Source organism: Physcomitrium patens, chromosome 24, assembly GCF_059467195.1.
Source record: "Physcomitrium patens ecotype Gransden chromosome 24, ASM5946719v1, whole genome shotgun sequence".
NCBI lineage: Eukaryota > Viridiplantae > Streptophyta > Bryopsida > Funariales > Funariaceae > Physcomitrium > Physcomitrium patens.
The window spans coordinates 3,691,015-3,713,881 of record NC_143433.1 but is presented as its reverse complement, the minus strand read 5'-3'; the positions used below and the strand labels follow the sequence as shown (position 1 = coordinate 3,713,881).

Below are 22,867 nucleotides of genomic sequence, written 5' to 3'. Positions count from 1 at the left end.
TCGACATTTGATAGACTAAAATTAAGTAAGCTTGATACATACTTTGAAATTTTAAGGCAAGAAGATGTATGCCAACGTTTCTTTAGTATAGAACAATATTTCTAAATATTTGAGGCAAATACCATCAAAAAAATAATGTATATAGTCAGTTATTTGAAAGATGCAGTAGCTATTTGGTAGTGACATTGAATTCAAAGCTAAGGAATTCAAGGTGGATTTTATAATTACAAGGAATTTTAAACCAAGTTTAGGAATCAATTTTGGCCTAACAATGCGAAGAAGATAGCATGTAATCAATTGACAAATTTTACACAATGCAAGTCAATACAAAATTATGTCTCTTAATTCAAGTCTTTATGTTTTCAAATTAGCAACATTTTAGAGGCAAAGATGATAGATTGGTTTCTACAAGGATTGAAACTTGTGGTCGAGTGAGAGGTGGAACTAAATGAACTATAAACATTTGAAGAAGCAATTATGATTACAAAGAAGATCAATGCTATAGATTTCAAAAATCATAGAATATGACCTATAGCACGAAGTTTTATGCTGCTATCTTATACTATGATACAAAAACCTATGGTAATTGAGATTGATGCTATATAAGGATCATTGACACCAAAAAAGACAACAAATATTGTTGCAGAAAGAATTATATTTCTATTATTGAGAGCTAGGCCATCCGATTGAAGGTTGTTTGAAACATTAAAATTCAAGCACCAACAAATCAAAGTGGGTTTACAATCTCAAGACTCATTAAGTCGATAATGAGATAGAATAAGAAAATGGGACTCTCTAGTAAAGGCACCAAAAATCAATACTAGAGATAGCTGCTATTTCTTAGAGACAAATGGCATAGCCTTGAACAACTATAAAAAAGGTCAATTAGTATATCTAATAAAGCAACTAAAAAGATAGCCATGAGAAATGCTTGTGAATTATGGATCCACAAAAAATTGTATCATAATTAAAATTATCGACAAATTTGGAATTAAAACTAAAGTAATAAAAAAAGGAAGTATATAACTTGCAAATGACCGAAAAAATATATTGAATGAAATATATAAAGAAGAAATCTTGAAATTTAGTGACACCTACATGTAAAGAAAGAAGTTCAAGGTGACAAAGCTAAGATATTATATTATCCTTGGTATGTATTGAGGATATGAATCTCAAAGAAGAAATCCTCAATATATTCTTATTTCACTAAATAAAACTAAAAAATCATTAAAAGATGATATAATATTAAACTAGAATGGCTATTGCCGAAAATAAAAAGACTAAAAAGTCTTGAAATAAGACTAAGGACTAAAAAGGTGTTGACAAGAGAAAAGAAGGCTTCATTCTTACTTTTCCAAGTTGGTAAGTGATCTTGAAATCAAATCTTAACAAAGACTTATTCCAATAGACTTGGCAATAATTTAAATTATATAATAATATAAAATATTTAAGGTTCTTGTGTTTTGAATAAATAGTGATTGGATTAAAAGTACCTTCTAGATAATGGTGCCATTCTTGAAACAAATCTACAATTGTAAAAAATTCTTTATTGTGAATCTTGTACTTAATCTTGGCTATTAAAATATTACTTGAATTAAAAGCTACTAGGTGAAGTTTATCATGTGTTTTCATTTATAATAATACAACATTCAAAGAAAATTCCAATGCATCTATTTTTATAAAAAAATGATTTAAAAAAGTCAACACAATATAAGATTGGTGCAAAAATAAAGATTATCTTTAAAGCTTTAAATGTTGCTTCGACTTCTTGATTCTATTGAAGTTTGTCTTTAAAAGTCAAACATATAAGTGGAATTGCAATTTAGAAAAAGTCTTTGATGAAGATTCAATAGTAGTTGGTAAATTCCAAAAAGCATTAGATATCTCCTATTGTTTTTGGAATCTTCCAATCTATAATAGTTTGAACTTTCTAAGAATCTATCATACGTCCATCATTTGAAATTATATATCCTAAGAATTTGACTTGAGTAGTGTAGAATATACACTTTTCTATCTTGGCATAAAATCTAATATCTCTTAGTTTTTGTAATACAAAACAAACATGAAGTTCATGTTCTTCTATATTCTTAGAATAGATTAAGATGTTGTCTATGTAAAAAATAAAAAAATCATCTAAAATTCTAAAAATACATCATTCATTAGATGTTGGAAAGTTATTAGTACATTTGTAAGTCGAAAAGGTATGACATTGTATTCAAAATATCCATACCTTGTTTGAAACATAGTCTTCCATTCATCTCTTTTTTTGATGCATACCACATTATATGTTCGTTATAGATCTATATTTACATAGATCTTAGCTTGATTTAATTAATCAAATAGTCTAAATATCAAAAGTAGCACGTACTTGTTCTTGATGGTGATTTTGTTGAATCTTTGATAATCAACAAATATTTACAATGTTCCATATTTTTTCTTCACAAATAAAATTGTAGCTCATGCTTGAGATTTGGAATGGTATATGAAGTTTTTAGCTAGATTCTCTTCAATATGCTCCTTTAATTTTGCCAACTTATTTTGTGATAAATTATAAATTGATCCAAATAGAAATTAAGCTCCTTCTTAAAGGTCAATTGAGTAGGCATAGGAATGATGTTTCAAAAGAGTATCTACATTCTTCTTCTCAAATCTATCTTGAAAATCTTAATATTGACTTGAAATACCACTTGAAGTCTTTTTACTATTAGAAACAAGAGTGACATAAATGACACAAGATAATCTTTCTTTTGTAGTATGTAAAAAAAGTTATTGCACTTACAAATACAAGATTAGTTACATTAAACTTTTGACTTTTTATTTGATTAACTACACTTTTAATTATATTTTTAGAAAATTTATGACTATAATAATTCCAATCTATTTTAGGATTATATTTTTTTAACTATGATAAATCTAAAATAAATAGATTAAAAAAAATCTAATGATATTAAATACTACAAAATTATTATGACTATTAGTTATTACTTCTATACAAAGGATTTTATAAATAACATCTCTTGAAAACAATGGCTGACCATTTATAACTTCTACATGAATAGGATTAGTTTTCTTCACAAAAAATATGCTATGTCTTTTAAGAAATTCTTCATCTAAGAAACATGCTAAGGCTCCTAAATCTATTAAGATAGATGCTTTGTAATATTTAGGTCCTAAAACAATAATTATTATAAAAGAAAGAAAATTTTTTAAAGAAATAATAAGACCTTCTTTAGGTATTGCACAAGATTCCAATCGCATGGTCCTTATTGTAGCTAGACAAACTTATTTTTTAACATACTATTTTTTTTGAAAACCATAAATCTCATTTAGTGATTGCATTGGTTCTTTGGACAATGTTAAGTAATGTATTTAAGTTCTCTATAATATAAGAATAATCCTTCTTGATGACGACAAGTCTTTTTTTGCTCAATAAGAGGTTTGAAAATGTACCCCATCAATTTCTATATCCTCTACTTTCAAATGTATGTGTTAACAAGATATTAATTTCACCATCTAATTATAATAACGTTGATGCGCACTTAGACAACTCTCAAATTAAAATTTAAAAATTTAATTATCACACCTCACAACAAGGTTGATTGCTTGATTCAATGTTTGAGGATCAAGTAAATTGAGTATCAATTTTTTACCTTATATTGTAATTTTTAGAAAAATTAGCTAAAAAGTGCAACATCATTCCACTTAATATCAATTGCAAGTTTTCAAAACTATGAAGTATATAATATTATTGATCAATTATTTTATTGCAAAATATAAATCTTGTTGGTTGTAACATAAATTGGATTATGCTCTCCATACATGGATTAAATTTCTATCAATAAAGCCTCGAGAATATTCAATATTGGATCTCATCATTGAAAAAGAGATGAAAACCATGATAATGGTGAACTTGAAAGAAGTGTACCAATGAATCTAACTTGTAATCCAAGAGTTAGATAACTTTGAGGTTGAAGTTCAATCATAAGTTGTACTTGATTAATAAATCCTCAAAATTTGGATCTCATGCCATCAAACTTGTTCAGTAGTACAAATCTTGGTTTTCTAATACTAGAAGGATGTTCCACCATAAGAGAAGGGACATGATTTCATAAAGATTTTGAAATAGCTCCAATCATTTCTATGTCTTTGCTCCTTGCCATTCTTCTTACTCATTGTGGTGGTAAATTGAATTGATGCATGGTATAAATATAAGATGCATCAATTTAATTTACCTTAACTGCTCTTACATTTATACCATTGCACTTTTCATTTGAAAAAGTTGTATCATGATAACACTTAGAAAAGAAAAGATGTCTAATATTATCCAAGAAAAATAGAAGAGAGGATTTGAGAGCAAAGAAAATACTAAGAAAAATATTAGTTTAAAAGAAGGTAATTCATAACTTTTAATATATTTATGTCTTATTAAGAAAAAAGAGTAATCTACTCTTAATCAAGAAAGACAAAGCTTTGATATTATAAGTATATACTTGTCAATCTGTTAAAGATAAGAATCCAGTCAAATCAAATAATCAAATAAATTTTTTTTCAAAGAAATATGATAAAATAGAAATAAAAAAAATATATATTAAAAAAAAAAAAAAAAAACTAAAGTCTCTTGAATCTAGATAGAACAAAAAAAATTAACAAGAGTGAAGTAGGCTTCACTCTTACGTCTATATATACTATCAACTTAAGAACTACATGATAAAGTTCTATAAAATCTTCAACATGTATTGACTTTGCAAGCCACATATCTTAACTTACAAGGCTAGTTTTCTATGTATGTGCTACATAGTTAGCTTATTCCACAAGTTATCCATAAAGGTGATATGTCGTTAATTTTTTGACTAAGTTTTTAATCTAAAAGTCAACTATAAACATGTGTAAAGTCAAGATTGTGTCTATAAAGCTTCTATAAAGCTTTTCTAGAAGATATTATGAAATTAATCTACTTTTACCTATTTTTATGTACTTCTATTTAATCATATAAGTAATTACTAGAATAAATATGTATATCTATGATAGTATGTCTATGATACCAATACGTGTTGACTTTGCTAGACATATGTCTTAAATTATAACAAAAGTTTTTTATATATGTACCACATAGTTAACTTGTTCCACAAGCTACCAACATGTGTGGCATGTGGTTAACTTGGTGATTAAGTTTCTAATCTATCAATTATCTACAAACACGTATAAAGTCATAATCCCATCAATGATGCTTTTAGAAAGCTTCTCTAGAAGATATTATGAAATTAATCTTTATTTATCTACTTCTACATAATTATATAAGTAATTATTGGAATAAATATGTATCTTTGTGATAGATGGCTATAATTGTGGCAGCTAAGGTTGATATAGCACATACTCTTATAATTGCCATAGTGAAGACTCCTACCTCAAGTTTGATTTGTGTTTTTGCTTGTGCCTCATCTTTATGAAGTAGATTTTTGCCTTCTTACTAATATGTGTCATTTACAATGTGGCAATTAGGAACATAGCAAGAGGACTAATTATTTGGGATAAGAAAAATTTTCTTTCCAAGGGCTTTATTCCCAAAGGCCCCTATAAAGATAATGCTCTTTGGTCTTGTTTCTTGACTAGTTAGCAAGACCATTGCAATGGAAGGTATTGCTTTCTTGACTCTCTTGCACTAGTTGTAAATATTAATTAGGATGTAGCAATATTAATTAAGATGTAGTAATATTAATTAGAAATGTAGCATTAATAATTTTCTAATATATTATGTTTGTTAAAATATATATATATATATATATATATATATATTATTAAATTAGTATTTAAAGTATTTAGGAATTATTTATAATTTAAAGATTTTTATATTTTATAAAGTTTATTTTATTTTATTTATATTTATTAATTTTTATATAATTTTTAAATTAAATAAATGATAAAGAAATTATTTATATTAAATAGATGAATATTTGTAAAAAGTCCTATAATTTTGTATTATAATTTTACTTAAAAAAATTCACGATCTTTTATTTACAATCTTCATAAAGGATTATTTATAATCCTTATAAATCTTGATTTGTTTGAGATTTCTAATGGATTTAAAGTTTTAATACATATATATATACTTAATATTTAAACCTTAAATATTACAAAATTAATATTTTTAAAATACATACAATAAATAACATTTAAGTTTATAAATAAAGAATTAAGTAGTCATGCACTGTATCTTTTTATTCATTTTATACATTTTATGACTAATAATTAGAAATATTAATTTTTTAAATTTATTTGTATATAAAATCATTATATTCTTTGCATGATAAATGTTTTTCATATTTTTCATGAACTACAACTAAGTTAACATATCATTATAACTACAATTAAATTGAATATGTAAAAAAAGTATATATTTACATCTGGTTAGGTGGCAAATTCTTAATGTTTGTAGTATAAAAAAATCATAATAAATTTATACATAAACACCACCAAAAACATTGAAAAGCACAAATTTACTATCAAATATTTTCCTTGGTTTTGTATTAGAATATATTGTCCAAATAATTGTGATTTTTAAATAAGAAAGCTATAACATGAATATTTTTCGAAAATATTTATATAAATAGATTATGCAAATTTTATTTATGAATTCAAAGTCTCTCAAAGATATGATGTTTTAAAAAAAAAAAATAGTAAAGATTAATAAAAAAGAAGTAAAAGTCCAATTACTTTATACCATCAATTCCTCAAAGAAGCATCAAAACAAGAACCAAACAAATTTAAATAATCATATGAGACATTTTAAACCATGTTATGATGTGACAACTTTACACTATAAAGAGTTTAACAAAGTCAAATCAAATAAAAAAATGTGACGTGTTCAAACATTTTACAACCACATACCTTACATTGAATTGAAGGTGGTTTTAACAACACACCATTTACTAACATGTTAATCTTCATGCATTTCATTAACATATCAAGATTTTTAAGTATTGTTAGAACTGGTGATCTAACTTTACACCTAACCTTATACAAACCCTTGTGATTCACTAAAAAATTGACAGGTCTTCCTACATACTAAAACTTTGATGAAGAAACAAATAAGTATCCTGATTGATAGTTATAAGATTAACAGTTGAAATGAATTCAACTCCTGGTCTTGTCTACAATAAGTAGTCAACATGTTGACACCTCACCTATTGATTTCAGAGACAGCCAGGTGTGCTACCAAGATTGTACATAGACTTTTTGTCAGTATAATAGTTGTTATTACCCTTTGATATAATGTACCCATGCATAGTAGAATGGATGTCTACCATAAAGAAATTAGCATCCGTCTATACACATGATGTTGTGCACAATTGAGGAACATAAAAACTACCGCACAGAAGTGGGATCTGAATGAACCTCAAATGAGTAAACAAACGTTAGACTATATAGAAATATGTAAAAGCTGGGCAAATATGAGTCCTCCATTTGTCCGATGATCAAGACAAGTACATACATTAATGTTACGGCTTCATATAAAAGAATAATCAGGATATAGATAGATATGGGCACTAGTCCAAGGAAAAATATTTGCAGGATTGGCTCACTGACACTTCGTTTTTAATCATAATGATCATGCACATTTACATTGCAGCTCGGGTAGCAAGCAGCATGATGATCAACAGGTAGACATCGTCAATTAGTAGGAGGCCAGTGCTTGGCTATACGCTCTATTCCATCCAAAGACAATGTATTGTTCACCTGCAATAAAAAGGACGCATTAAAATAAGTGTCGAGCTATCAAAGGATAAGGCATCTCAGCTGGTGCGACACAATTTTCATCCAACACTAAGTGCTATGCCTTGATCTGTACACCTAGTGAGCTCAAAATTAGTTTGAGCTTTGTAAAGAACTGGTGGCTGCCTAGTTCTTAGGAGATTATATTGGACCAGGTTGGTGTGAGCAATATCCTGCACTTGCTCTATTAATGAGGTAAATGCCTGCGCAGGTTGGAGCAACTCACCATTTCGTTGTGACGAGCTCTAAAAGCATCACAAAATTTCTGAGCCGCTTCCGGCAACAACTGTTCAAGTGCACCAAGTCAAAACGATAAAAAGCGCACATGAAAGTTGCCAAAAGGTAATTCACCGAAGGCGTGAGCAGTCTTACGACCCTTATGCAAACTCTCACAAATTAAGTGGTTCGAAAACTTCTTAAAAAAAGTGACGAAATTGTTTTTCTGAATAAAACGCTACCAAAAATCCTGAAACCATTCACCAATGAGCAACATACATAACACAACATCTCAGGGCAATCAGGACAATACGTAGTGCACGTTTACGGTTAAGTATTAAAATAGAAAATTTATCCTTTGTGCCAAACTATTAAAAAAAAATACAAATCTTCATTGTTGGACATAAAAAGTGATGTCGTTTAACTTAACGAAAGCTATCACATACCTGCTGCTCTGCTGCTGCCTTCAACTGATCCCAGAAGTTTCCTACACATTTCAACCGCAACCAACATGTCAAATTCGATGCTCTCTGTTGTTGAAGATACCATATCATCAGGTCAACGAGTGAAACGGGTCTCTGAAACGTATATCTTTTCAAACTGAAGATGGAACATTAAATGCTCTTTTCAGACTTTTGATAGGAGACTACCCCACTGTGATGATCAGTGCTGAGAGGCTGGAACTTGTTATTGAGTCAGAACGCAAACAGAATCCGGAATGCGGAATTTTTCGAAATCACGACGTCAAACAGGAAAAATGAGAAGTAAAATGAGAAGTGTTTTTGCAAAAGCCAACATGGACAATAATGTCAACATTTCTACAAAATATTATCAAGTAAAGCTGTAGTTGACATACACACGCATGTTTAATGAGAACAGTACCTTTACTATGCAAGGATGCAAGTGACATTTGTGGCGTACTCTTGTCTGTATCAGTTTGTTCCCTGTTGCTCTCAGTGTCTACCTGTTCCATTCCAAAGTAGTACTCGAAATGAGATGGACTATTACAACATGTTATTGATGCAACTGCAATCTATTCTCCTGTTCAAAAAAATAGGCAGTACAAGTTTTTCCTGTAGAAGTTTAGGTATATTGGACAATGAATAAGGCCAAGAGACATAATTGATACATGATGACGAATTATAACAGCGGTTGCGGATTATTAGACCCAAAAGGTTCTTTACATATCACTTTAGGTCAGAGCATCCACAACAAGTATTTTCACATATGCCTGCAATAATCAAGTGAATGCCAGGTATCTTAAACAATGTCGTTTTTACTCAGAAAGAGGTGTAACTTAAAAGAACATGGAGCAAGTACCTGTTGCAACTCGACGTTTGAGGAAGCAAGGCTGAATCCTGATGGAACCCGCCTACTAGTACCGACCGCATCATCTGCCTGTTAGGGTCAACAATTCCAAAGTTTAGAAGGAATGTGAAGGATTCGCATGTTTAACAGTACGAGAGAGAACAACACCAAATAAAAGCTCAATCAGAAATGAATACAGAGTAATGCATGCAAAAGAGAAAACCGACAGGGCATTCGGGATCGAAAACTTGGGATGATGAACAAGATTTGACGAATAAAGCAAAGTGCATCTTCCTTTACTGCAATGTAGGAGGTATACACAGTAGGAGCGTGATCGAACGATTGGGAACATCCCCAGCAAACGTTGAAATTGGTCCTCCTCCATAATCCCAAAAAGTCCCTCTCAATGAAGCGCTTTGATCGTTCCTTCTCGCTGCTTTGGATGTTCGAGTCTCTATCGTCTCGCGAATAACCCTTCTAGTTGAACCCCCAAATTAAAATTCCTGAATGAATGGGAAATGGCGAAAACTATGACACTGCTCGCTGCTTTAAGCCTTTGATGTGGCACTGTCAACCCGCTTATCTGCAAGGCAGCTGGGAACATCAAGATGACGTCACATAGAAATGGGCCGAGAAAAGCAGGTGTATGAAGACCTAATTTCAAAGGCGAGCCATTTATGGCATCCACTAATATCGACAAAGTTTGTAAGCATCAATCAACTACAACTTCCCACGAATGATGAATAAAAAAGAAGTAGTAAAATATTCATGTGGCATCACAATCAACAAAACCATTGACTGATAGCTTCAGAGTCAGAAAATACTTGGAGTTAGGCTGAGTGAAACAAATTAACCTGTTTCGCACGTACGATGTTAAGTTCCGTAATGAATAACGAGAAATGACCGGGTCACAACAGGCAGGAGCTAAATTTAACTACAGCGTTGAAGCCTTACTTTTAGTTTGCTTGCAATGAGTCTTTTCTCCTCATGTATCACATGCAAAAGAACACACGAACACTAAAAGAATCTGATAAACGCCTCCTGCACAATCCCAAACACACAACAAGATTTGAATAATCATATTGTCAAACATGCTTCTCAATTTCTTACATGCCAATGTTACAATAACACACGACTTGTGGGATTTAAGACGGTGCTTCCTTTCTCAGTTATTTTCATTAAATCTCATCAGCGAAATTGTACCCATCGACAACTTCGGCGGCACATCATCATTGTGTCATCTCAAGGACAAGGACCAGATCAAAAGACGAAACCAAGACTCTGCATCACAGGGAAGTTCGCTACAACCCTACAACAATGAGGGCTCCAGAAAGCAATTCAACATGCAAAATGCCGTTCTCGGATACGCACAGATTGAACAATCTCCGACAAAGAGCCTACCATTTTATCCGTAACACTACGAAAAACCAACTAGGCGATCTGATCCAGTCAAAGCATACAACAGTTCAACAACTCGTCGACCCATCTAAGAAAACCTCCCGTATCACGTCATCTCCACCACCACCGTCCCGAATTTCTACATTCCTTCCACGTCAACCACTACATAAATTTCCAACCCAGTGCAATCCACCACTGCATTATAAAACTACAAAAAGAACACCCATCACCTCCATACCAAGGCCACCACGCACAATCCCCGACACAATACCTTAATACCCTACCAGCAATTGTAATTCCACCACTTCTGACAGCGCGAATTGAATCATACAGGAATTTCTCTACCTCGCAATTCGATTCCCGACGAACAAAAAAAAATGATCGTGCAAGCAAGATTGCATATATACTTACGTAGAGGTTGAGGTCAAAAAGACATGGTGCTCAAGCGTCGATAACCATACAAGTTAATTGAACACCAACAACAGAGCAATTTGAGTGTGAGAAACGGGAACATGAGCAATCACATTTAGGGTTTTCATACTGGGCAGAATGACCGGGATAGAAAAGATAAAGCACAGTAAAGGTAAAGTAGTTTTACTGTGGTGATCATAAATGCATTGAATATTTGTAGTCTGGAAATAAATAGACAAAAAGAATTATAAAAGAGGAAATAAAAGAAACGAGGATGAAGACGAAGGACCAAGGGAATCTAGATGAGGATAAAAGCAATGGACTGGACATAGCCTCGTTGATGCTTGGCGTAGCCACGTCCATTCCCCATATCCTCAAGTTCTCCCCCCGGCTTTCTCAGCCTGCTAGAGTCAATAGTCTGCAAGCATATTGGATCCTACGCTACAATTGCAATCGTGACTACGTCTAGAGGATTTGTGTTTGTAGAAGAAAGCATTAGCGAGGAATCATGTTGCCATCATCTCAAGCGATGGTGAGCAGGGCGGGAGGCTCACCGTCCGGTCTCTTCAGGAACAATTTCTCGAATGCAGGATATGGGACTTCACGGCAGAATCCGCTGATGGGTAGCGGGAGATTGCAGCGAGTGTCGTGGAAACAACAAGGAAAGACGGGATACGGCGCATTGGAGGCCCAGGTGGGCAAGAGTAACCAGATAATTTCCCCTGCGGGAGTTCGGTGCCAGGTGATCAGCGTCAATCAGGACAATTTCGACGCGGAGGTGCTGCAATCGAAGCTTCCGGTGCTCGTTGATTTCTGGGCTGATTGGTGTGGACCGTGCAAACTCGTTGCCACCAGCATGGAGGAGGTGGACAGTAAGTACGAGGGGAAGTTGAAGGTTGTGAAGATTGAGACTGATCCTAACCCTGAGCTTGTAGCGGAGTATAAGGTTTATGGATTGCCGACGCTTATCATGTTCGTTGATGGCAAAGCCGTTCCTGATGGACGCTACGAAGGCGCGATATCGTTTACGAAAATCGTGTCCATGATTGAGAAATGCCTCCCTTCTCTTGCAGCTGCTTAGGTCAGCACTTGATTGTCACGGCTTTTCGTTACTTTGATTGCCATGATTAGTCGAAACTTTGGGAATACATCCTGCTTAAGGTAATGCCTCAGCTGCAATCAATGTACTATTTACTTGTCAATGCTGCAGTTTGCTTAAGATTCAATTGCTCGCTTCCCATTATCAATTCTGATTGAAATTTTAGAACGAGATTCGTCACTATGGAACTGCCGAACATATTTGATTTTTGAGAAAGGCGTGTCTATTGATTTTTGAAGGGAAATGGTTTGTTGATTAGGTGTACACTGTTCATTCAAATCTCCAAGGATTCAATGCTCAAAGACTCATCGTAGATTCAAATCTCCTGAAGAGTCTCAATGTATCAGTGCATGAGAGTTTCCAAAGTAGTTTGTTCGTTAACGTTGAAGTAGAAGGATTGGGTTCGTTTCAGGGAGAGTGTTGGATTCCATAGTCATTGAGTCGAAAATAGCATTCTACCAAAAGTAACACTTGTTTGTTCAACATTGCGCTCTGCTTGTACAATTCTATGATTGAATCCACCTCAAACACTACTAAAGAACTTTGCATAGTATTCTTTAAAAAATTATTGTAAATACGTTTTATGTATGTTTCTGAACATAATTTTTAACTATGACTTGAGTGATTCTCAGCATTATTGATTTCCAAAAACTACGAATGTTTTGGTGCAATCCGCACGAGGAAGGAACTGTGGATCACTGGATGAAGACTTCGCAATCAACCCCAATGACCATGGTAATGCAGCACACACTCAACAGAATTTCTAAAACATACCCATCTGCTTGTTCTAGTATCACGATTTCCTAGTATCTGTCATCGAAAGATAAGTCTGGTGCTATTGATGTAGTCTATGATTATGGTAAAAGTGGAACAATAGAGGGATAGAAGGCTATGCAGACTCATAACAGATAGAGCACAGAAACAGGAGTACATTGTTGCAAGAAATATTGTTGTGAGTTGATCTGAGCACGTATGGCACAAAAATTGGTGGGCTGTGTAAGTGTATACATCCAGTTATTTCCAGCAAGCGGTAAATCCTGAAACATGAGACTTGTGGCCTCATTGTGCCTTTGTTAGTGTCTATTGCAGACAGTATGGAACACCCCTAAATTAAATGGAAATTTGAAACTTTACGGTAGAAGTTTGAGCCGTCTTGGTGGCCATGCTACTCTTATCTGTGGTTCCTTTCTTCGTCCTGCTTCTGCTCTGCCTTCTCTATGTCTTCGTACAAACCAACCAAAACTCCCAAACGCTCCTTCCTCCACATCCTCAAAATTTCCTCCGGCAGTCTCCTTTCTAAAAGCAATAAGATCCTCGCAGCACGCACCGCAAAAATGTGCTGCGAAAGCGCGAGACCACGACAGACGAATCTCGATAACATCTACACATTAGATGTATCTAGACACCCTCCTGATCGCGATATTAAAATGATATTTATCTAAGAGTCACTTCTGTGCTCGATCTCCTAGTTATCAACTTTCGTACTCTATTGTCTTTATTCAACAGAATACCAAATGATCAAGAATTAAGATTATCAATCTGACGTTTGAAGGCTTGTCGAGATGAGGTTAAAGTGCAAATTTGGTATGTGCAACGATAGAATGTACAAGGACAAAAGAAAGTACGTAAATTTGAAGTGATTCGTATCAAAAACAAATTGTGATTAAATGCGACGTAGGACTGTCACTCGTAGATACGTCTGGTCTGGGTCTTCAGTTAACTTGCTAAAACAGATCTTGAAATTAACATTTTCCAAAAAATATTTTAAAATGTAAATAGTTTTCTTAAACAGCATACTTTAAAATGTAATTTGAAAATGTAGTGATGCAACAGCTGTGCCTGTAGTCGTGATTTGTTACCATTACGTGTTAGGATACATTGCAAAGTGATCGCTTGGTTACTTCATCCATTTTCTAGATCAGATGACGTTCAAACCTTCTAACTTTGATGGTTAAGTCAAGGATATGACGATGGTACAGTAAAATGTAGATTGCGGCAGGTCACTGAAGCTTGGTGGCGAACTTAATTACACCATATAATCAAGCAATAAATATAGAATAATTTAGTGTCAAATTGTGATATCTATATGGAGGATTCTGCTCAGGATGAAGACAAAAGACAGCTCAGACAGCGACTTAAGAAAAATTTCTAAAACACACACTACGAAAGGAGATACTACATGAAGATTTAATGTAGATCATAATCGCGAAACTAAACAAGTAATATCAGAGTACAACCTCTACAGATCATTACATTGCTTAAAATACATTGCAATACTAGATGATAATGGACATAGATTTTGGTTCTGGACAACAGTTGCAACAATTGAATAGTAGATTCTCTTAAACCATCCTGTTAAGCATCACTGATGTATGTAAATACGCATCGTACAATTCACTGGAAACGAAGTGAGAAAAATATTGAAAATCGGGACTCAGAGGGATTACTCAACGAGGATTGGTCGATAGTGCTGAAACACTACAGAGGAGAAAAAATGCAGCAGATCTGGAATACAAAAAGTGTAATCACTTACTAAAGTGTCAAAAGTGAAGGGACTTGCACGTAACGCTACAGGGTCAAACTCGAAAACTATAGAACCTACTGCGAGACCTTGCTTGTGATTGATTGAGAGCCTTCAAGCGTGTTGATGGTGGAGGTGATGATACTGGCTCATCCCCTTCATCAGAGCGCCAGCGACTGCCACCATTCTCGTCAGCCTCTGCATTCCTGATCCCACAAATTACAATGCCACGTCAATTATTTAGCAACAGAAGATAAAGGAAGCTGACAAGAAGGTCGTTACAGAGTGAGATATCCTGAGACCAGAAACGACAAATCGATATCTCGTAAAATAATTCCAGACCACTTAAAAAGACATTGGGCATCCATACGGATACAGAAAGAGAGTGTCGAGATAAACCAACCTCCTGGAGGATTCCCGGGGTAACACACCAGTGTCCTGTAATAGCTCATTTCCACCATTGGTGCCTTTAAAGGTGAAGTCCTTGGATGCTTCCTTCTCTACATCCTTCTGCAACCAGGACCGATCCGATGGGTGTCGTTTCCCATTAGATGGCCAGCTACTCGTCCCCCCCGCATCCATTTCCATTGATTCGCCATTACCTGTTAGCAATTCATCTGTCCGAAATCCGTTCTCCATGGTTAAAAATAATTCATTGCCTGAATGATCAATTCCATTCATCTTCACCGGCATCCGCTTATCCAACCCACTTGCCCAAGAGCCTGGTCCTGCTGCATCCATACCATCACACCTTAGCGAATTTCCCAAGTCAACCGTGGGATAATGAGACTCCCTAGGCTGTTCAGCCTCGTAACCAAGACGCCGCCCTTGCACAGGGCTGTCTCCTAGTGTGGCAAACTCACGGGATGCAGTAGGTCCATTTGTTTTAGGAAACATGTTTGAGAAAATCGGAGATGGAGGTGCAGGTGATCGAAGTCCTAAACGTTCTTGAGCAAAGGAAGGTTGACTAGAACTAGCCCAAGCAGAGGTGGATGGAACATTGTTTTCTTCAAAAGCCACAGGTTCCCTGATCAGGTTCCCAGCAGCAGAACCGAAGAGAGGAGAGGCTAAAGGAGGGAATCTCTGTTGGTCCACGGCCAACATTCTAGATTTAGGTGACTCCACGTTAGGTTCACGAGACTCAACAATAGCGCTGGAAGCCTGTTGCCGCTGCACCTCAGGTAGGAGCTCCATGCACTTTTCCTGTTCACAATCAATCGCTCTTCAATTCAAACTAGAAATCGAATTCGGTTACTAGAAAAGAGTAAAAACTAATTCCGGGAGATAGAACGGACAGTCATTAAGCCTATTGAGCTCCAAGTGCTGAAGTTCATCGCACTGAGATAAGACATTCCGATTTATAGAAGCATGTGTGCTGAAACCTAACGTTGTCATGTTCCACAATTTGGAAATTAAAGCACGAGAGAAAGCACTTACAACAATGCGGAGCCTCTGTTCACTTGCCATACGAACCCGAGAGTTCTTCGCTCCGTCAGTGCATCTTAGTACCCACATATTCTCAAGTTCGCTCAATCTTTTATGCACATCACGTGCTTCAATGTACCGACATCGCTATCAACGAAAACAAGAAAAATCAGTTTGTCATTTCGAAGCAAGAGGCTCAAATAAACTTGCAGCAATAGAAACAGTGACTGGTTTCAAAACTCTAGTGTATCGCATTGCCGCAACCTCAAACATGACGCACTACATGTTTTAAAGCATGTAGATCATATGCTTCACCCCGACTACACATATCTACACAGATAGAAACAATATCGGTACCAAATCATATCCTGCTTTGTATGAAATACCATTTTATCCAAGAATCTAATACAAACCAATTACACAAATCTAGAAGCTCAATAACTTGCACGGAAAATTCGAAACTTTCAAAACTTTCTCATGTTTCTACAAATCACCTCTGTTATGATGAAACACAACCAAACGAGAACTGTTAATCCCCAATTTAAGCTGTATGTATTGCCCCTTGCTTATGATTGAATAATTTGAAATAGATATGTAAGAAAGAAAAAGAAACATGTGTAGCACCTGTACGTAAAAGACAACCAGAAGGTTTCCGGCCGTGCACGACGGGTCTTCTTCAGCACGATTAAGTAAACACTTCCGCACATACTTTTCTTCCTCTTTCCTCCATGGCAAACCTAACATTTTATCCAATAAGCTCATACCCATACACAACCTGGAGATTTCGCTCACCAACACCTCCGTGCTTGTTAACCAATCACCCTCTTCCCGCTTAACACCATCGACATAGGCCCTCTGATATGAATAGCCTTCGGTAAGAAGACCACATTGAAGCCATACCCTAACGGTTGTAAGAGCATCCGAAAGAGGAACAATCCCTGATCCCAGGCCATGGAGTCCACTCGCACGAAGAACGGCAAGCGCTACCTCAGGTTTCCGACGCTCAAGCAGCACAGTGGCGACTTTTGGATGTGTGTTGTGACTAGCAATTTCCGGCAGTAACTGACAAGCCTCCTGAAAATCGTGATACCAAAATTCTTATTACATATCTACCAGCAACAGCACGATAGCCAAATGTATTCAAGAGGGCAAACCCTGAATGAGGATCCAGACGACTCGCGATCATAAGAACACAGATATGAAATAAGTAAACCAAAACAAGAAGTCGAGTTCGTCACTAGAAAACTAACCTCCAGGGCATGATCGCTACTGTCATCGAGAAGGTAAAATACAAGAGATTCCAGCATGAGATGTCTCGGGATGCTGAAAATGCTTGCGTAGTCATCCACCACTTCTCGCCACTTCTCATCAGAAAGTCCCCAGTGACGATCGAATAAAAAGTACAGAAACTTCAGAAGGATTAAAGAATAAAACAAAATGTATACGGAACCATTAGATTATTGCCTCTCAGAAACAACCCAACAATTATTGTCAAAACAAAACATCAACAAAACTACGGTCAGAAGACTGGTGACTTTCGTTCTTTTCACCTAAGATTTTGAACAGTATGAGAAATTAGGTAGGTATTGTGACGCTCGGCCCTAGTATGGAATACCCTATAATAATTGAAAAATGGTCCTATATGTGCCATGGAAAAGTAGGAAGCAGGCACCAGAAAAAATCAAGCATGGACGTTTGGACTTCTAGAGACATAATCAGGGTATTAAGCGATGGGAAAATGAAGGATACAATTGCCTTCTTGGCGAGTACGAGATCACAGGCTCCCTCCAAAAACAAAAGATCCACAGCGGTGCGGACACTTTCAGGCGGGTAGGGTGACGTTGATTGCATTGGCTCGTCACATCTGAACCTAAGGGAAGCTGGAGTGTGAGCAGTAGGTCCCTGACGAAGCCAACCGAGCTCTGGGAGATCTTCCGACCCCATTTCATCTTCATTGTCATCGTCAAGAAGACCAAGGTTGGCTAATGCGTCCTCAATAAAAAGGGTAGCTGGTTGTGAATCTCCTAATTTACTTTTCTTGTCAGTTACTGACCATGCCCTATCCTGAGCCACCAACTTCCGTTCCTTTACAGCTGTATGCCACTGGCTGATACTTTCATAACTTGATCGAATGGTTTCCAGGAACTGATGTCGAGCACACCAAGCCATCACTTCCAAATGCTGCAGAGCACATCTCAAGATGTAAGTCACAACAACGAAAAACTTAAAACTTAACCCATCAAATGCTCTAACAGGCGTAACTATCTGAAAAAGAGAATCGTTATTTTTGGTTCACTCATGGTTAGTTTAAGTATAAGACATACACAAATTCAAAAAACACCCATCTAAAATAAACCATCGAATATGCAAAAGCATATAAATTTAAAATAGTAACACTTCGACATATGTTTAAAGTTAAACAAGAAACAAGTTAGCATTGAAAAAAATTATAATTATGTCGCCTCAACACAAAAATTATCTTTCTTAAACATAGTTGCAAGCTACAATTATACTAACAAACACGCGCATGGAGCGATATATGATTGATCCCTGTAGACATGCTTACCTGGACAACTTTGCGAATAGATTCCAGAAGCTGACGAAGCTCATACAAAGTTGGCGAAAGAGGTTGATCCACAAGTGGTGCCTCAAGAGCTTCTAAAACATGAATAACCCCTCCTAACTTTCTCCCCTTCCACTCTATAGTGTCTAATTTAAATATCATCTGTCTTGGACTGAGATTGTCTATGTTGAGCATGTCAAGGGTGTCACATAATCACCTCCAGCTAGCAACGAAATCAAATACACCGGATTACTAAACAATTGATGACAATTATGGTAATCCATTACAAGCTAGATGAAGAACGCCCACCACTAACAACCAAAACTAAATCAAGGTTACATTGTATGTACAAAAAGCGAGGATGGATACAGATATCTCGTAGTTCCAGAGCTATGTTGTGAAAGGTCCGCTTGCACCAATTTTTCACCACACCTCCATCCAATAATATGGACACCATTGCATTGCTGGAAACAGCACCTTCATCCATACACACCTCTGCAACATCTGATTCCCCAGTATCAAGGTAAAACTTGTCTGTAAAATGAATACAAGCATCAACACTGACGCGCTCTAAGTGCTATGTGCATAACTAACTTCTGCACATATAGCCTAATGATTATATCAAAAAAAAAACAAAAAACAAAAAAACAAAATAACAAAATAAAACAAAACAAAACAAAGATGCGATAGTTCCATATTTATGAAAGCAAAGCATGCATGTTGCTGATAGAGCGATCGCAATATTATAGAAAAAATTAAAGCAGTCTAATTTTATGCAACGTACACCTGACATTATTAATAGAGATGCACAACTCAAGGAGGTAAAGAGGATACAGTGGCAGATCAATGACACAAGACTATTGTCTAATGCCACGTCGAAAAATGAATAAAGGCGACCAACATCTGCACCCTCTGATAACAAATCTGAATTCTTTTGTATAAGTCCTGCATCAACACATTCGTCATAAAGTCGCAACTGGTGTTGCCCAGAACTACCCGTAGGAGTTCTACAAATTGGACAGCTGATAGTGCGTTGAAGACATTCAACACAGAGACAAGCATGGCCACATGTTGAAACGACATGATGAACAGCTCGCCCACAGCTACGTAAATCACGAGTAGCTCTGCAGGTTTCAGTCTTTGCTTCAGCACTTAATTCGCGAGGCTCTAGTAGTGCCAAACGCTCCAGCGCAGCCTGCTTGATCAACATTACAAATTAGTAACTCCAACAATCTGTCCACAAGCTAATCCATACACCACATTGAATGAGGGGTATTTGTCTACGGGTAAGGAATCCAAATGAGGAGCTTAACAAGCTTTGAAATACGCAAAAGATCTAGCAAAACATTGTAAGCAGAGAGTAAAACATCGAATGGGAAGAACGACCCTTTTTGTGCTTCACTGGCTGCTTAACAATTCAACAGTGTTTAAAACTTATCCTTGCACTGCCCTTCAAGTAGTGGCTCTCACGGGTTAATGATCCTTTTACGTATAAACTTGCAAGGACTGAAAGAGAAATGTGAATATATATATATATATATATATATATATATATATATATATATATAACAAGTCGCCATCTACACATAACGAGAATAGGAAAATCTAGCTTCAAGCACTAATGTCAAGGGATTCAAATCGTCATTCTGAATACATTGTAACGCACAACAAAATCACAACTAAGATGAACGACTACACCACTCTAAAACTAAACAACAGAATATGACCTTGTCGATGTGATGCTGAGACCTACAAAATTCAACCATAATGCAAATTATAGCGGAATTTCATGAGTACTTAAAATAACGGGAGCGTGTATCTAATTCTCTGCTACCAAGTTACAAAGAATCGCCGGAAAATTGCATCTCCCAAACCAAGCAAACCCAAGTGCAGCCAGAAATATATGATTGAGATTCAAGCACCCACTGGGGCCACTAATCCTTGCTGCATAGTCCAATGTGAAATTTAGAACATGAGAAATGAAAACTTGTATAGCTTCAGTGTCCAACAAATATAGTGCAGCCAGATGCTAATGGCAAAATGATTCTTAGAAGATAGAGTGCCAACACGATAGTTCCGACAATGGTGCGATATTCATATAGAAATAACGTAGCACGAATCAGGATTTCCATATGGCTCCACAACTCCATACTCTGTCTCAAAACTAAGCGATCAACCTAAACCTAAAAGCTAAACCCCTCATTTTATCAACGTTCTAGATCAAATCCCTAGCTACCAAGCCGCACCACAATCAAAGAGAGACCCCATAAACGAGGGGGTCAGCAACCGCTTGAAGCTAAATGCAGGGCTTTGGATACACGAGGTGTTCAAAACTACTAATTTCGTGCACGAACCGTCTATTTCTAAAATAAGGGACGTAATGCTATTAATGGAAAATCAAGTTTGTTTCTATTGCTGCAGACATGAGTAGGACCACAATTTGCTTCTCCACATAAATCAGCCGCATGCTTGAAATTGGAACTGTCTACACTCCAATACAACAAGAAAAAAATACACTTAGATGACATTACTCTCGAGATGACCTTGTTCCTCACAACAAGTGAGCAAAAAATTATGATGGTTCAGAACACGTAATTAGGGACTAAAATTCACTCTTCCATTAAATAAGTACTATGTTAATATTTCTGAAATTCACACAGCGATGGGCTTCACAACGAATGATTACCACAGACTCCCACTTGAATAAAACGACACTGCTTCAGCGAAACCTGAGCCCTACCGGAAACATTGAGTTTCCACGAATTGAACCAGTTTCCGAAGTAAGATTCGATCATGATCCTAACGAGGACAGCAACACACTATCGACAAAACCTTCACTGTAAAGCTTCTTCCTGAAGATTTTACAGCTAGCAATAATCCCAGGAAGGATCGTGAGGACATACATTACACTAAAAACTTCAAAAAGTATGCAGAACATCATGCTGAGAGTGACAGCGAATTTCCACAGTCCAAGTATTAAAATTCTGAATGTTGATTAAGGTTCGCAGACTGCAGATGATTCAAAACCCAGAATGTGCCGGGGGTAATTTCAAAGCAGGTAAAATAGGATAAACTGCGCAGGAAGCCCACGCTCCTAGGGCGCACGATAAAGAAAGAAAACTTGGGGGCTGATGCCCGAGAGGTTGAAGCATGATCGCAGTAGAGATCAACCGAGGGAGGAAGAGAGAGAGAGAGGGAGAGAGAGAATTAGCACAGTTCTCACTACTCATCCTAACAGCTACAATCCTCAAGACCAGAGTGTTTATTCTCCCCACTCGCGAACTCAAGAGTTCACTCCCTTAAGGTGTGCATAGGTCAAGAGCTCTACATCCAATGGGTAACATACCTCCCGTTTGGGACCACTGCCACTAAATGCCGCAGGAGTATCAACAGGGCCGACCTGAAAGGACTGCGCGAAATTCGAGAACTTATCCGCCATGGTGCTCATCACTCCTCCGCAACCTCACGCAACAAGGAGACCAACAACCAACTCTGTTTGCCCGTCCCACTCCGTTTCCTGCTCCTCCTAACCTCTAATCACCTCACAAAAAATCACACCGAAAAAAAAAAAAAAAAAAAAAAAAAAAAAAAAAACACACACACACACTCTCACTACTCGTCTACACCACTCCAAACCCTTAGACTCACACCAAAACCTCCCGAAGCCTCCGTTCCACGCAGCGACGCTCGTTTGAAACCTCCGACACACACACACGACGACCTAATAAGCACCTCACTGTATACTCCCTGCCCTTCTCATTGCGGAAGATGCAGCCAGCTGCAGCAGCCACGGAAATTGTGCGCAATCCCGTTCCTTAATAATCTGCCCTAAGACTACCATGTCTGGATGGTGTGATTGCTAGGCTTGCCGGTTCAGCCATGAGACAGGCCCCCCCTCCATCGCCCCTTCAAAGCCTTCCAACAACAACGAGGCCCCTCTTCCCCTCGAACTATGAACTCTCTGCCTGCGAGCCTCCATCGCCGGGAAGACACGCCCAGGATGAATGAAAAATGAATGAATGAATAAATTTCCGTCAAGGATCCAGAAGATGAATGAGGATGAATGCGTCCCGAGGGGTGATGAATGCGTCCTCAACGAGTCCTTTCCATTTTCATTTCCGGTCTAATCTAAATCCGTCGAACTTGTCATTCGTTA

At 36.4% G+C, this 22,867-nt stretch overlaps 3 protein-coding genes across 5 annotated transcripts; 1 reads left to right on the top strand and 2 right to left on the bottom strand.

Moving 5' to 3' along the window:
* Positions 1-7,398: 7,398 nt before the first annotated feature.
* Positions 7,399-11,240, bottom strand: LOC112276922 (uncharacterized). Of its 3 annotated transcripts, none has more exons than XM_024508740.3 (8): positions 11,104-11,240; positions 10,249-10,335; positions 9,614-9,888; positions 9,307-9,384; positions 8,869-8,950; positions 8,433-8,473; positions 7,997-8,056; positions 7,399-7,734 (listed from the first exon to the last, which is right to left on the bottom strand). In XM_024508740.3, the coding sequence occupies exons 3-8, from the start codon at positions 9,677-9,679 to the stop codon at positions 7,669-7,671; spliced, it is 393 nt and encodes a 130-aa protein (XP_024364508.1). In that variant the 5' UTR covers positions 9,680-9,888; positions 10,249-10,335; positions 11,104-11,240; the 3' UTR covers positions 7,399-7,668. The 3 variants fall into 3 exon arrangements, with proteins under 3 accessions (XP_024364508.1, XP_024364507.1, XP_024364510.1); XM_024508739.3 differs by having other exon boundaries at positions 9,614-9,877; XM_024508742.3 differs by lacking the exon at positions 11,104-11,240 and adding an exon at positions 10,977-11,047 and having other exon boundaries at positions 9,614-9,877.
* Positions 11,241-11,447: 207 nt separating this feature from the next.
* On the top strand, positions 11,448-12,329 carry LOC112276921 (uncharacterized). The gene has a single exon (XM_073530789.2). It carries the CDS (start codon positions 11,612-11,614, stop codon positions 12,182-12,184), a length of 573 nt encoding a protein of 190 aa, XP_073386890.1. The 5' UTR covers positions 11,448-11,611; the 3' UTR covers positions 12,185-12,329.
* A 2,189-nt stretch (positions 12,330-14,518) lies between these two features.
* Positions 14,519-22,626, bottom strand: LOC112276920 (E3 ubiquitin-protein ligase HOS1). Its single transcript, XM_024508737.3, has 10 exons — positions 22,058-22,626; positions 19,546-19,906; positions 19,081-19,215; positions 18,715-18,893; positions 17,898-18,329; positions 17,399-17,557; positions 16,773-17,222; positions 16,161-16,295; positions 15,127-15,926; positions 14,519-14,929 (listed from the first exon to the last, which is right to left on the bottom strand). The coding sequence occupies exons 1-10, from the start codon at positions 22,157-22,159 to the stop codon at positions 14,779-14,781; spliced, it is 2,904 nt and encodes a 967-aa protein (XP_024364505.1). The 5' UTR covers positions 22,160-22,626; the 3' UTR covers positions 14,519-14,778.
* Between the last annotated feature and the right edge of the window lie 241 nt (positions 22,627-22,867).

Excerpts from the sequence above, each read along its gene's own strand:
- LOC112276922 (XM_024508740.3), bottom strand. The coding sequence starts at position 9,679 with ATGGAGGAGGACCAATTTCAACGTTTGCTGGGGATGTTCCCAATCGTT. Across the intron at positions 8,951-9,306 it reads CAAACGTCGAGTTGCAACAG|GTAGACACTGAGAGCAACAG; the intron begins GTACTTGCTCCA and ends GGAATGGAACAG. Across the intron at positions 8,474-8,868 it reads TGCATCCTTGCATAGTAAAG|GAAACTTCTGGGATCAGTTG; the intron begins GTACTGTTCTCA and ends TGAAATGTGTAG.
- LOC112276920 (XM_024508737.3), bottom strand. The coding sequence starts at position 22,159 with ATGAGCACCATGGCGGATAAGTTCTCGAATTTCGCGCAGTCCTTTCAG. Across the intron at positions 18,330-18,714 it reads CTATTCGCAAAGTTGTCCAG|CATTTGGAAGTGATGGCTTG; the intron begins GTAAGCATGTCT and ends TGTGCTCTGCAG. Across the intron at positions 16,296-16,772 it reads TGGTTGTCTTTTACGTACAG|CGATGTCGGTACATTGAAGC; the intron begins GTGCTACACATG and ends TTTCGTTGATAG.
- LOC112276921 (XM_073530789.2), top strand. The coding sequence starts at position 11,612 with ATGTTGCCATCATCTCAAGCGATGGTGAGCAGGGCGGGAGGCTCACCG.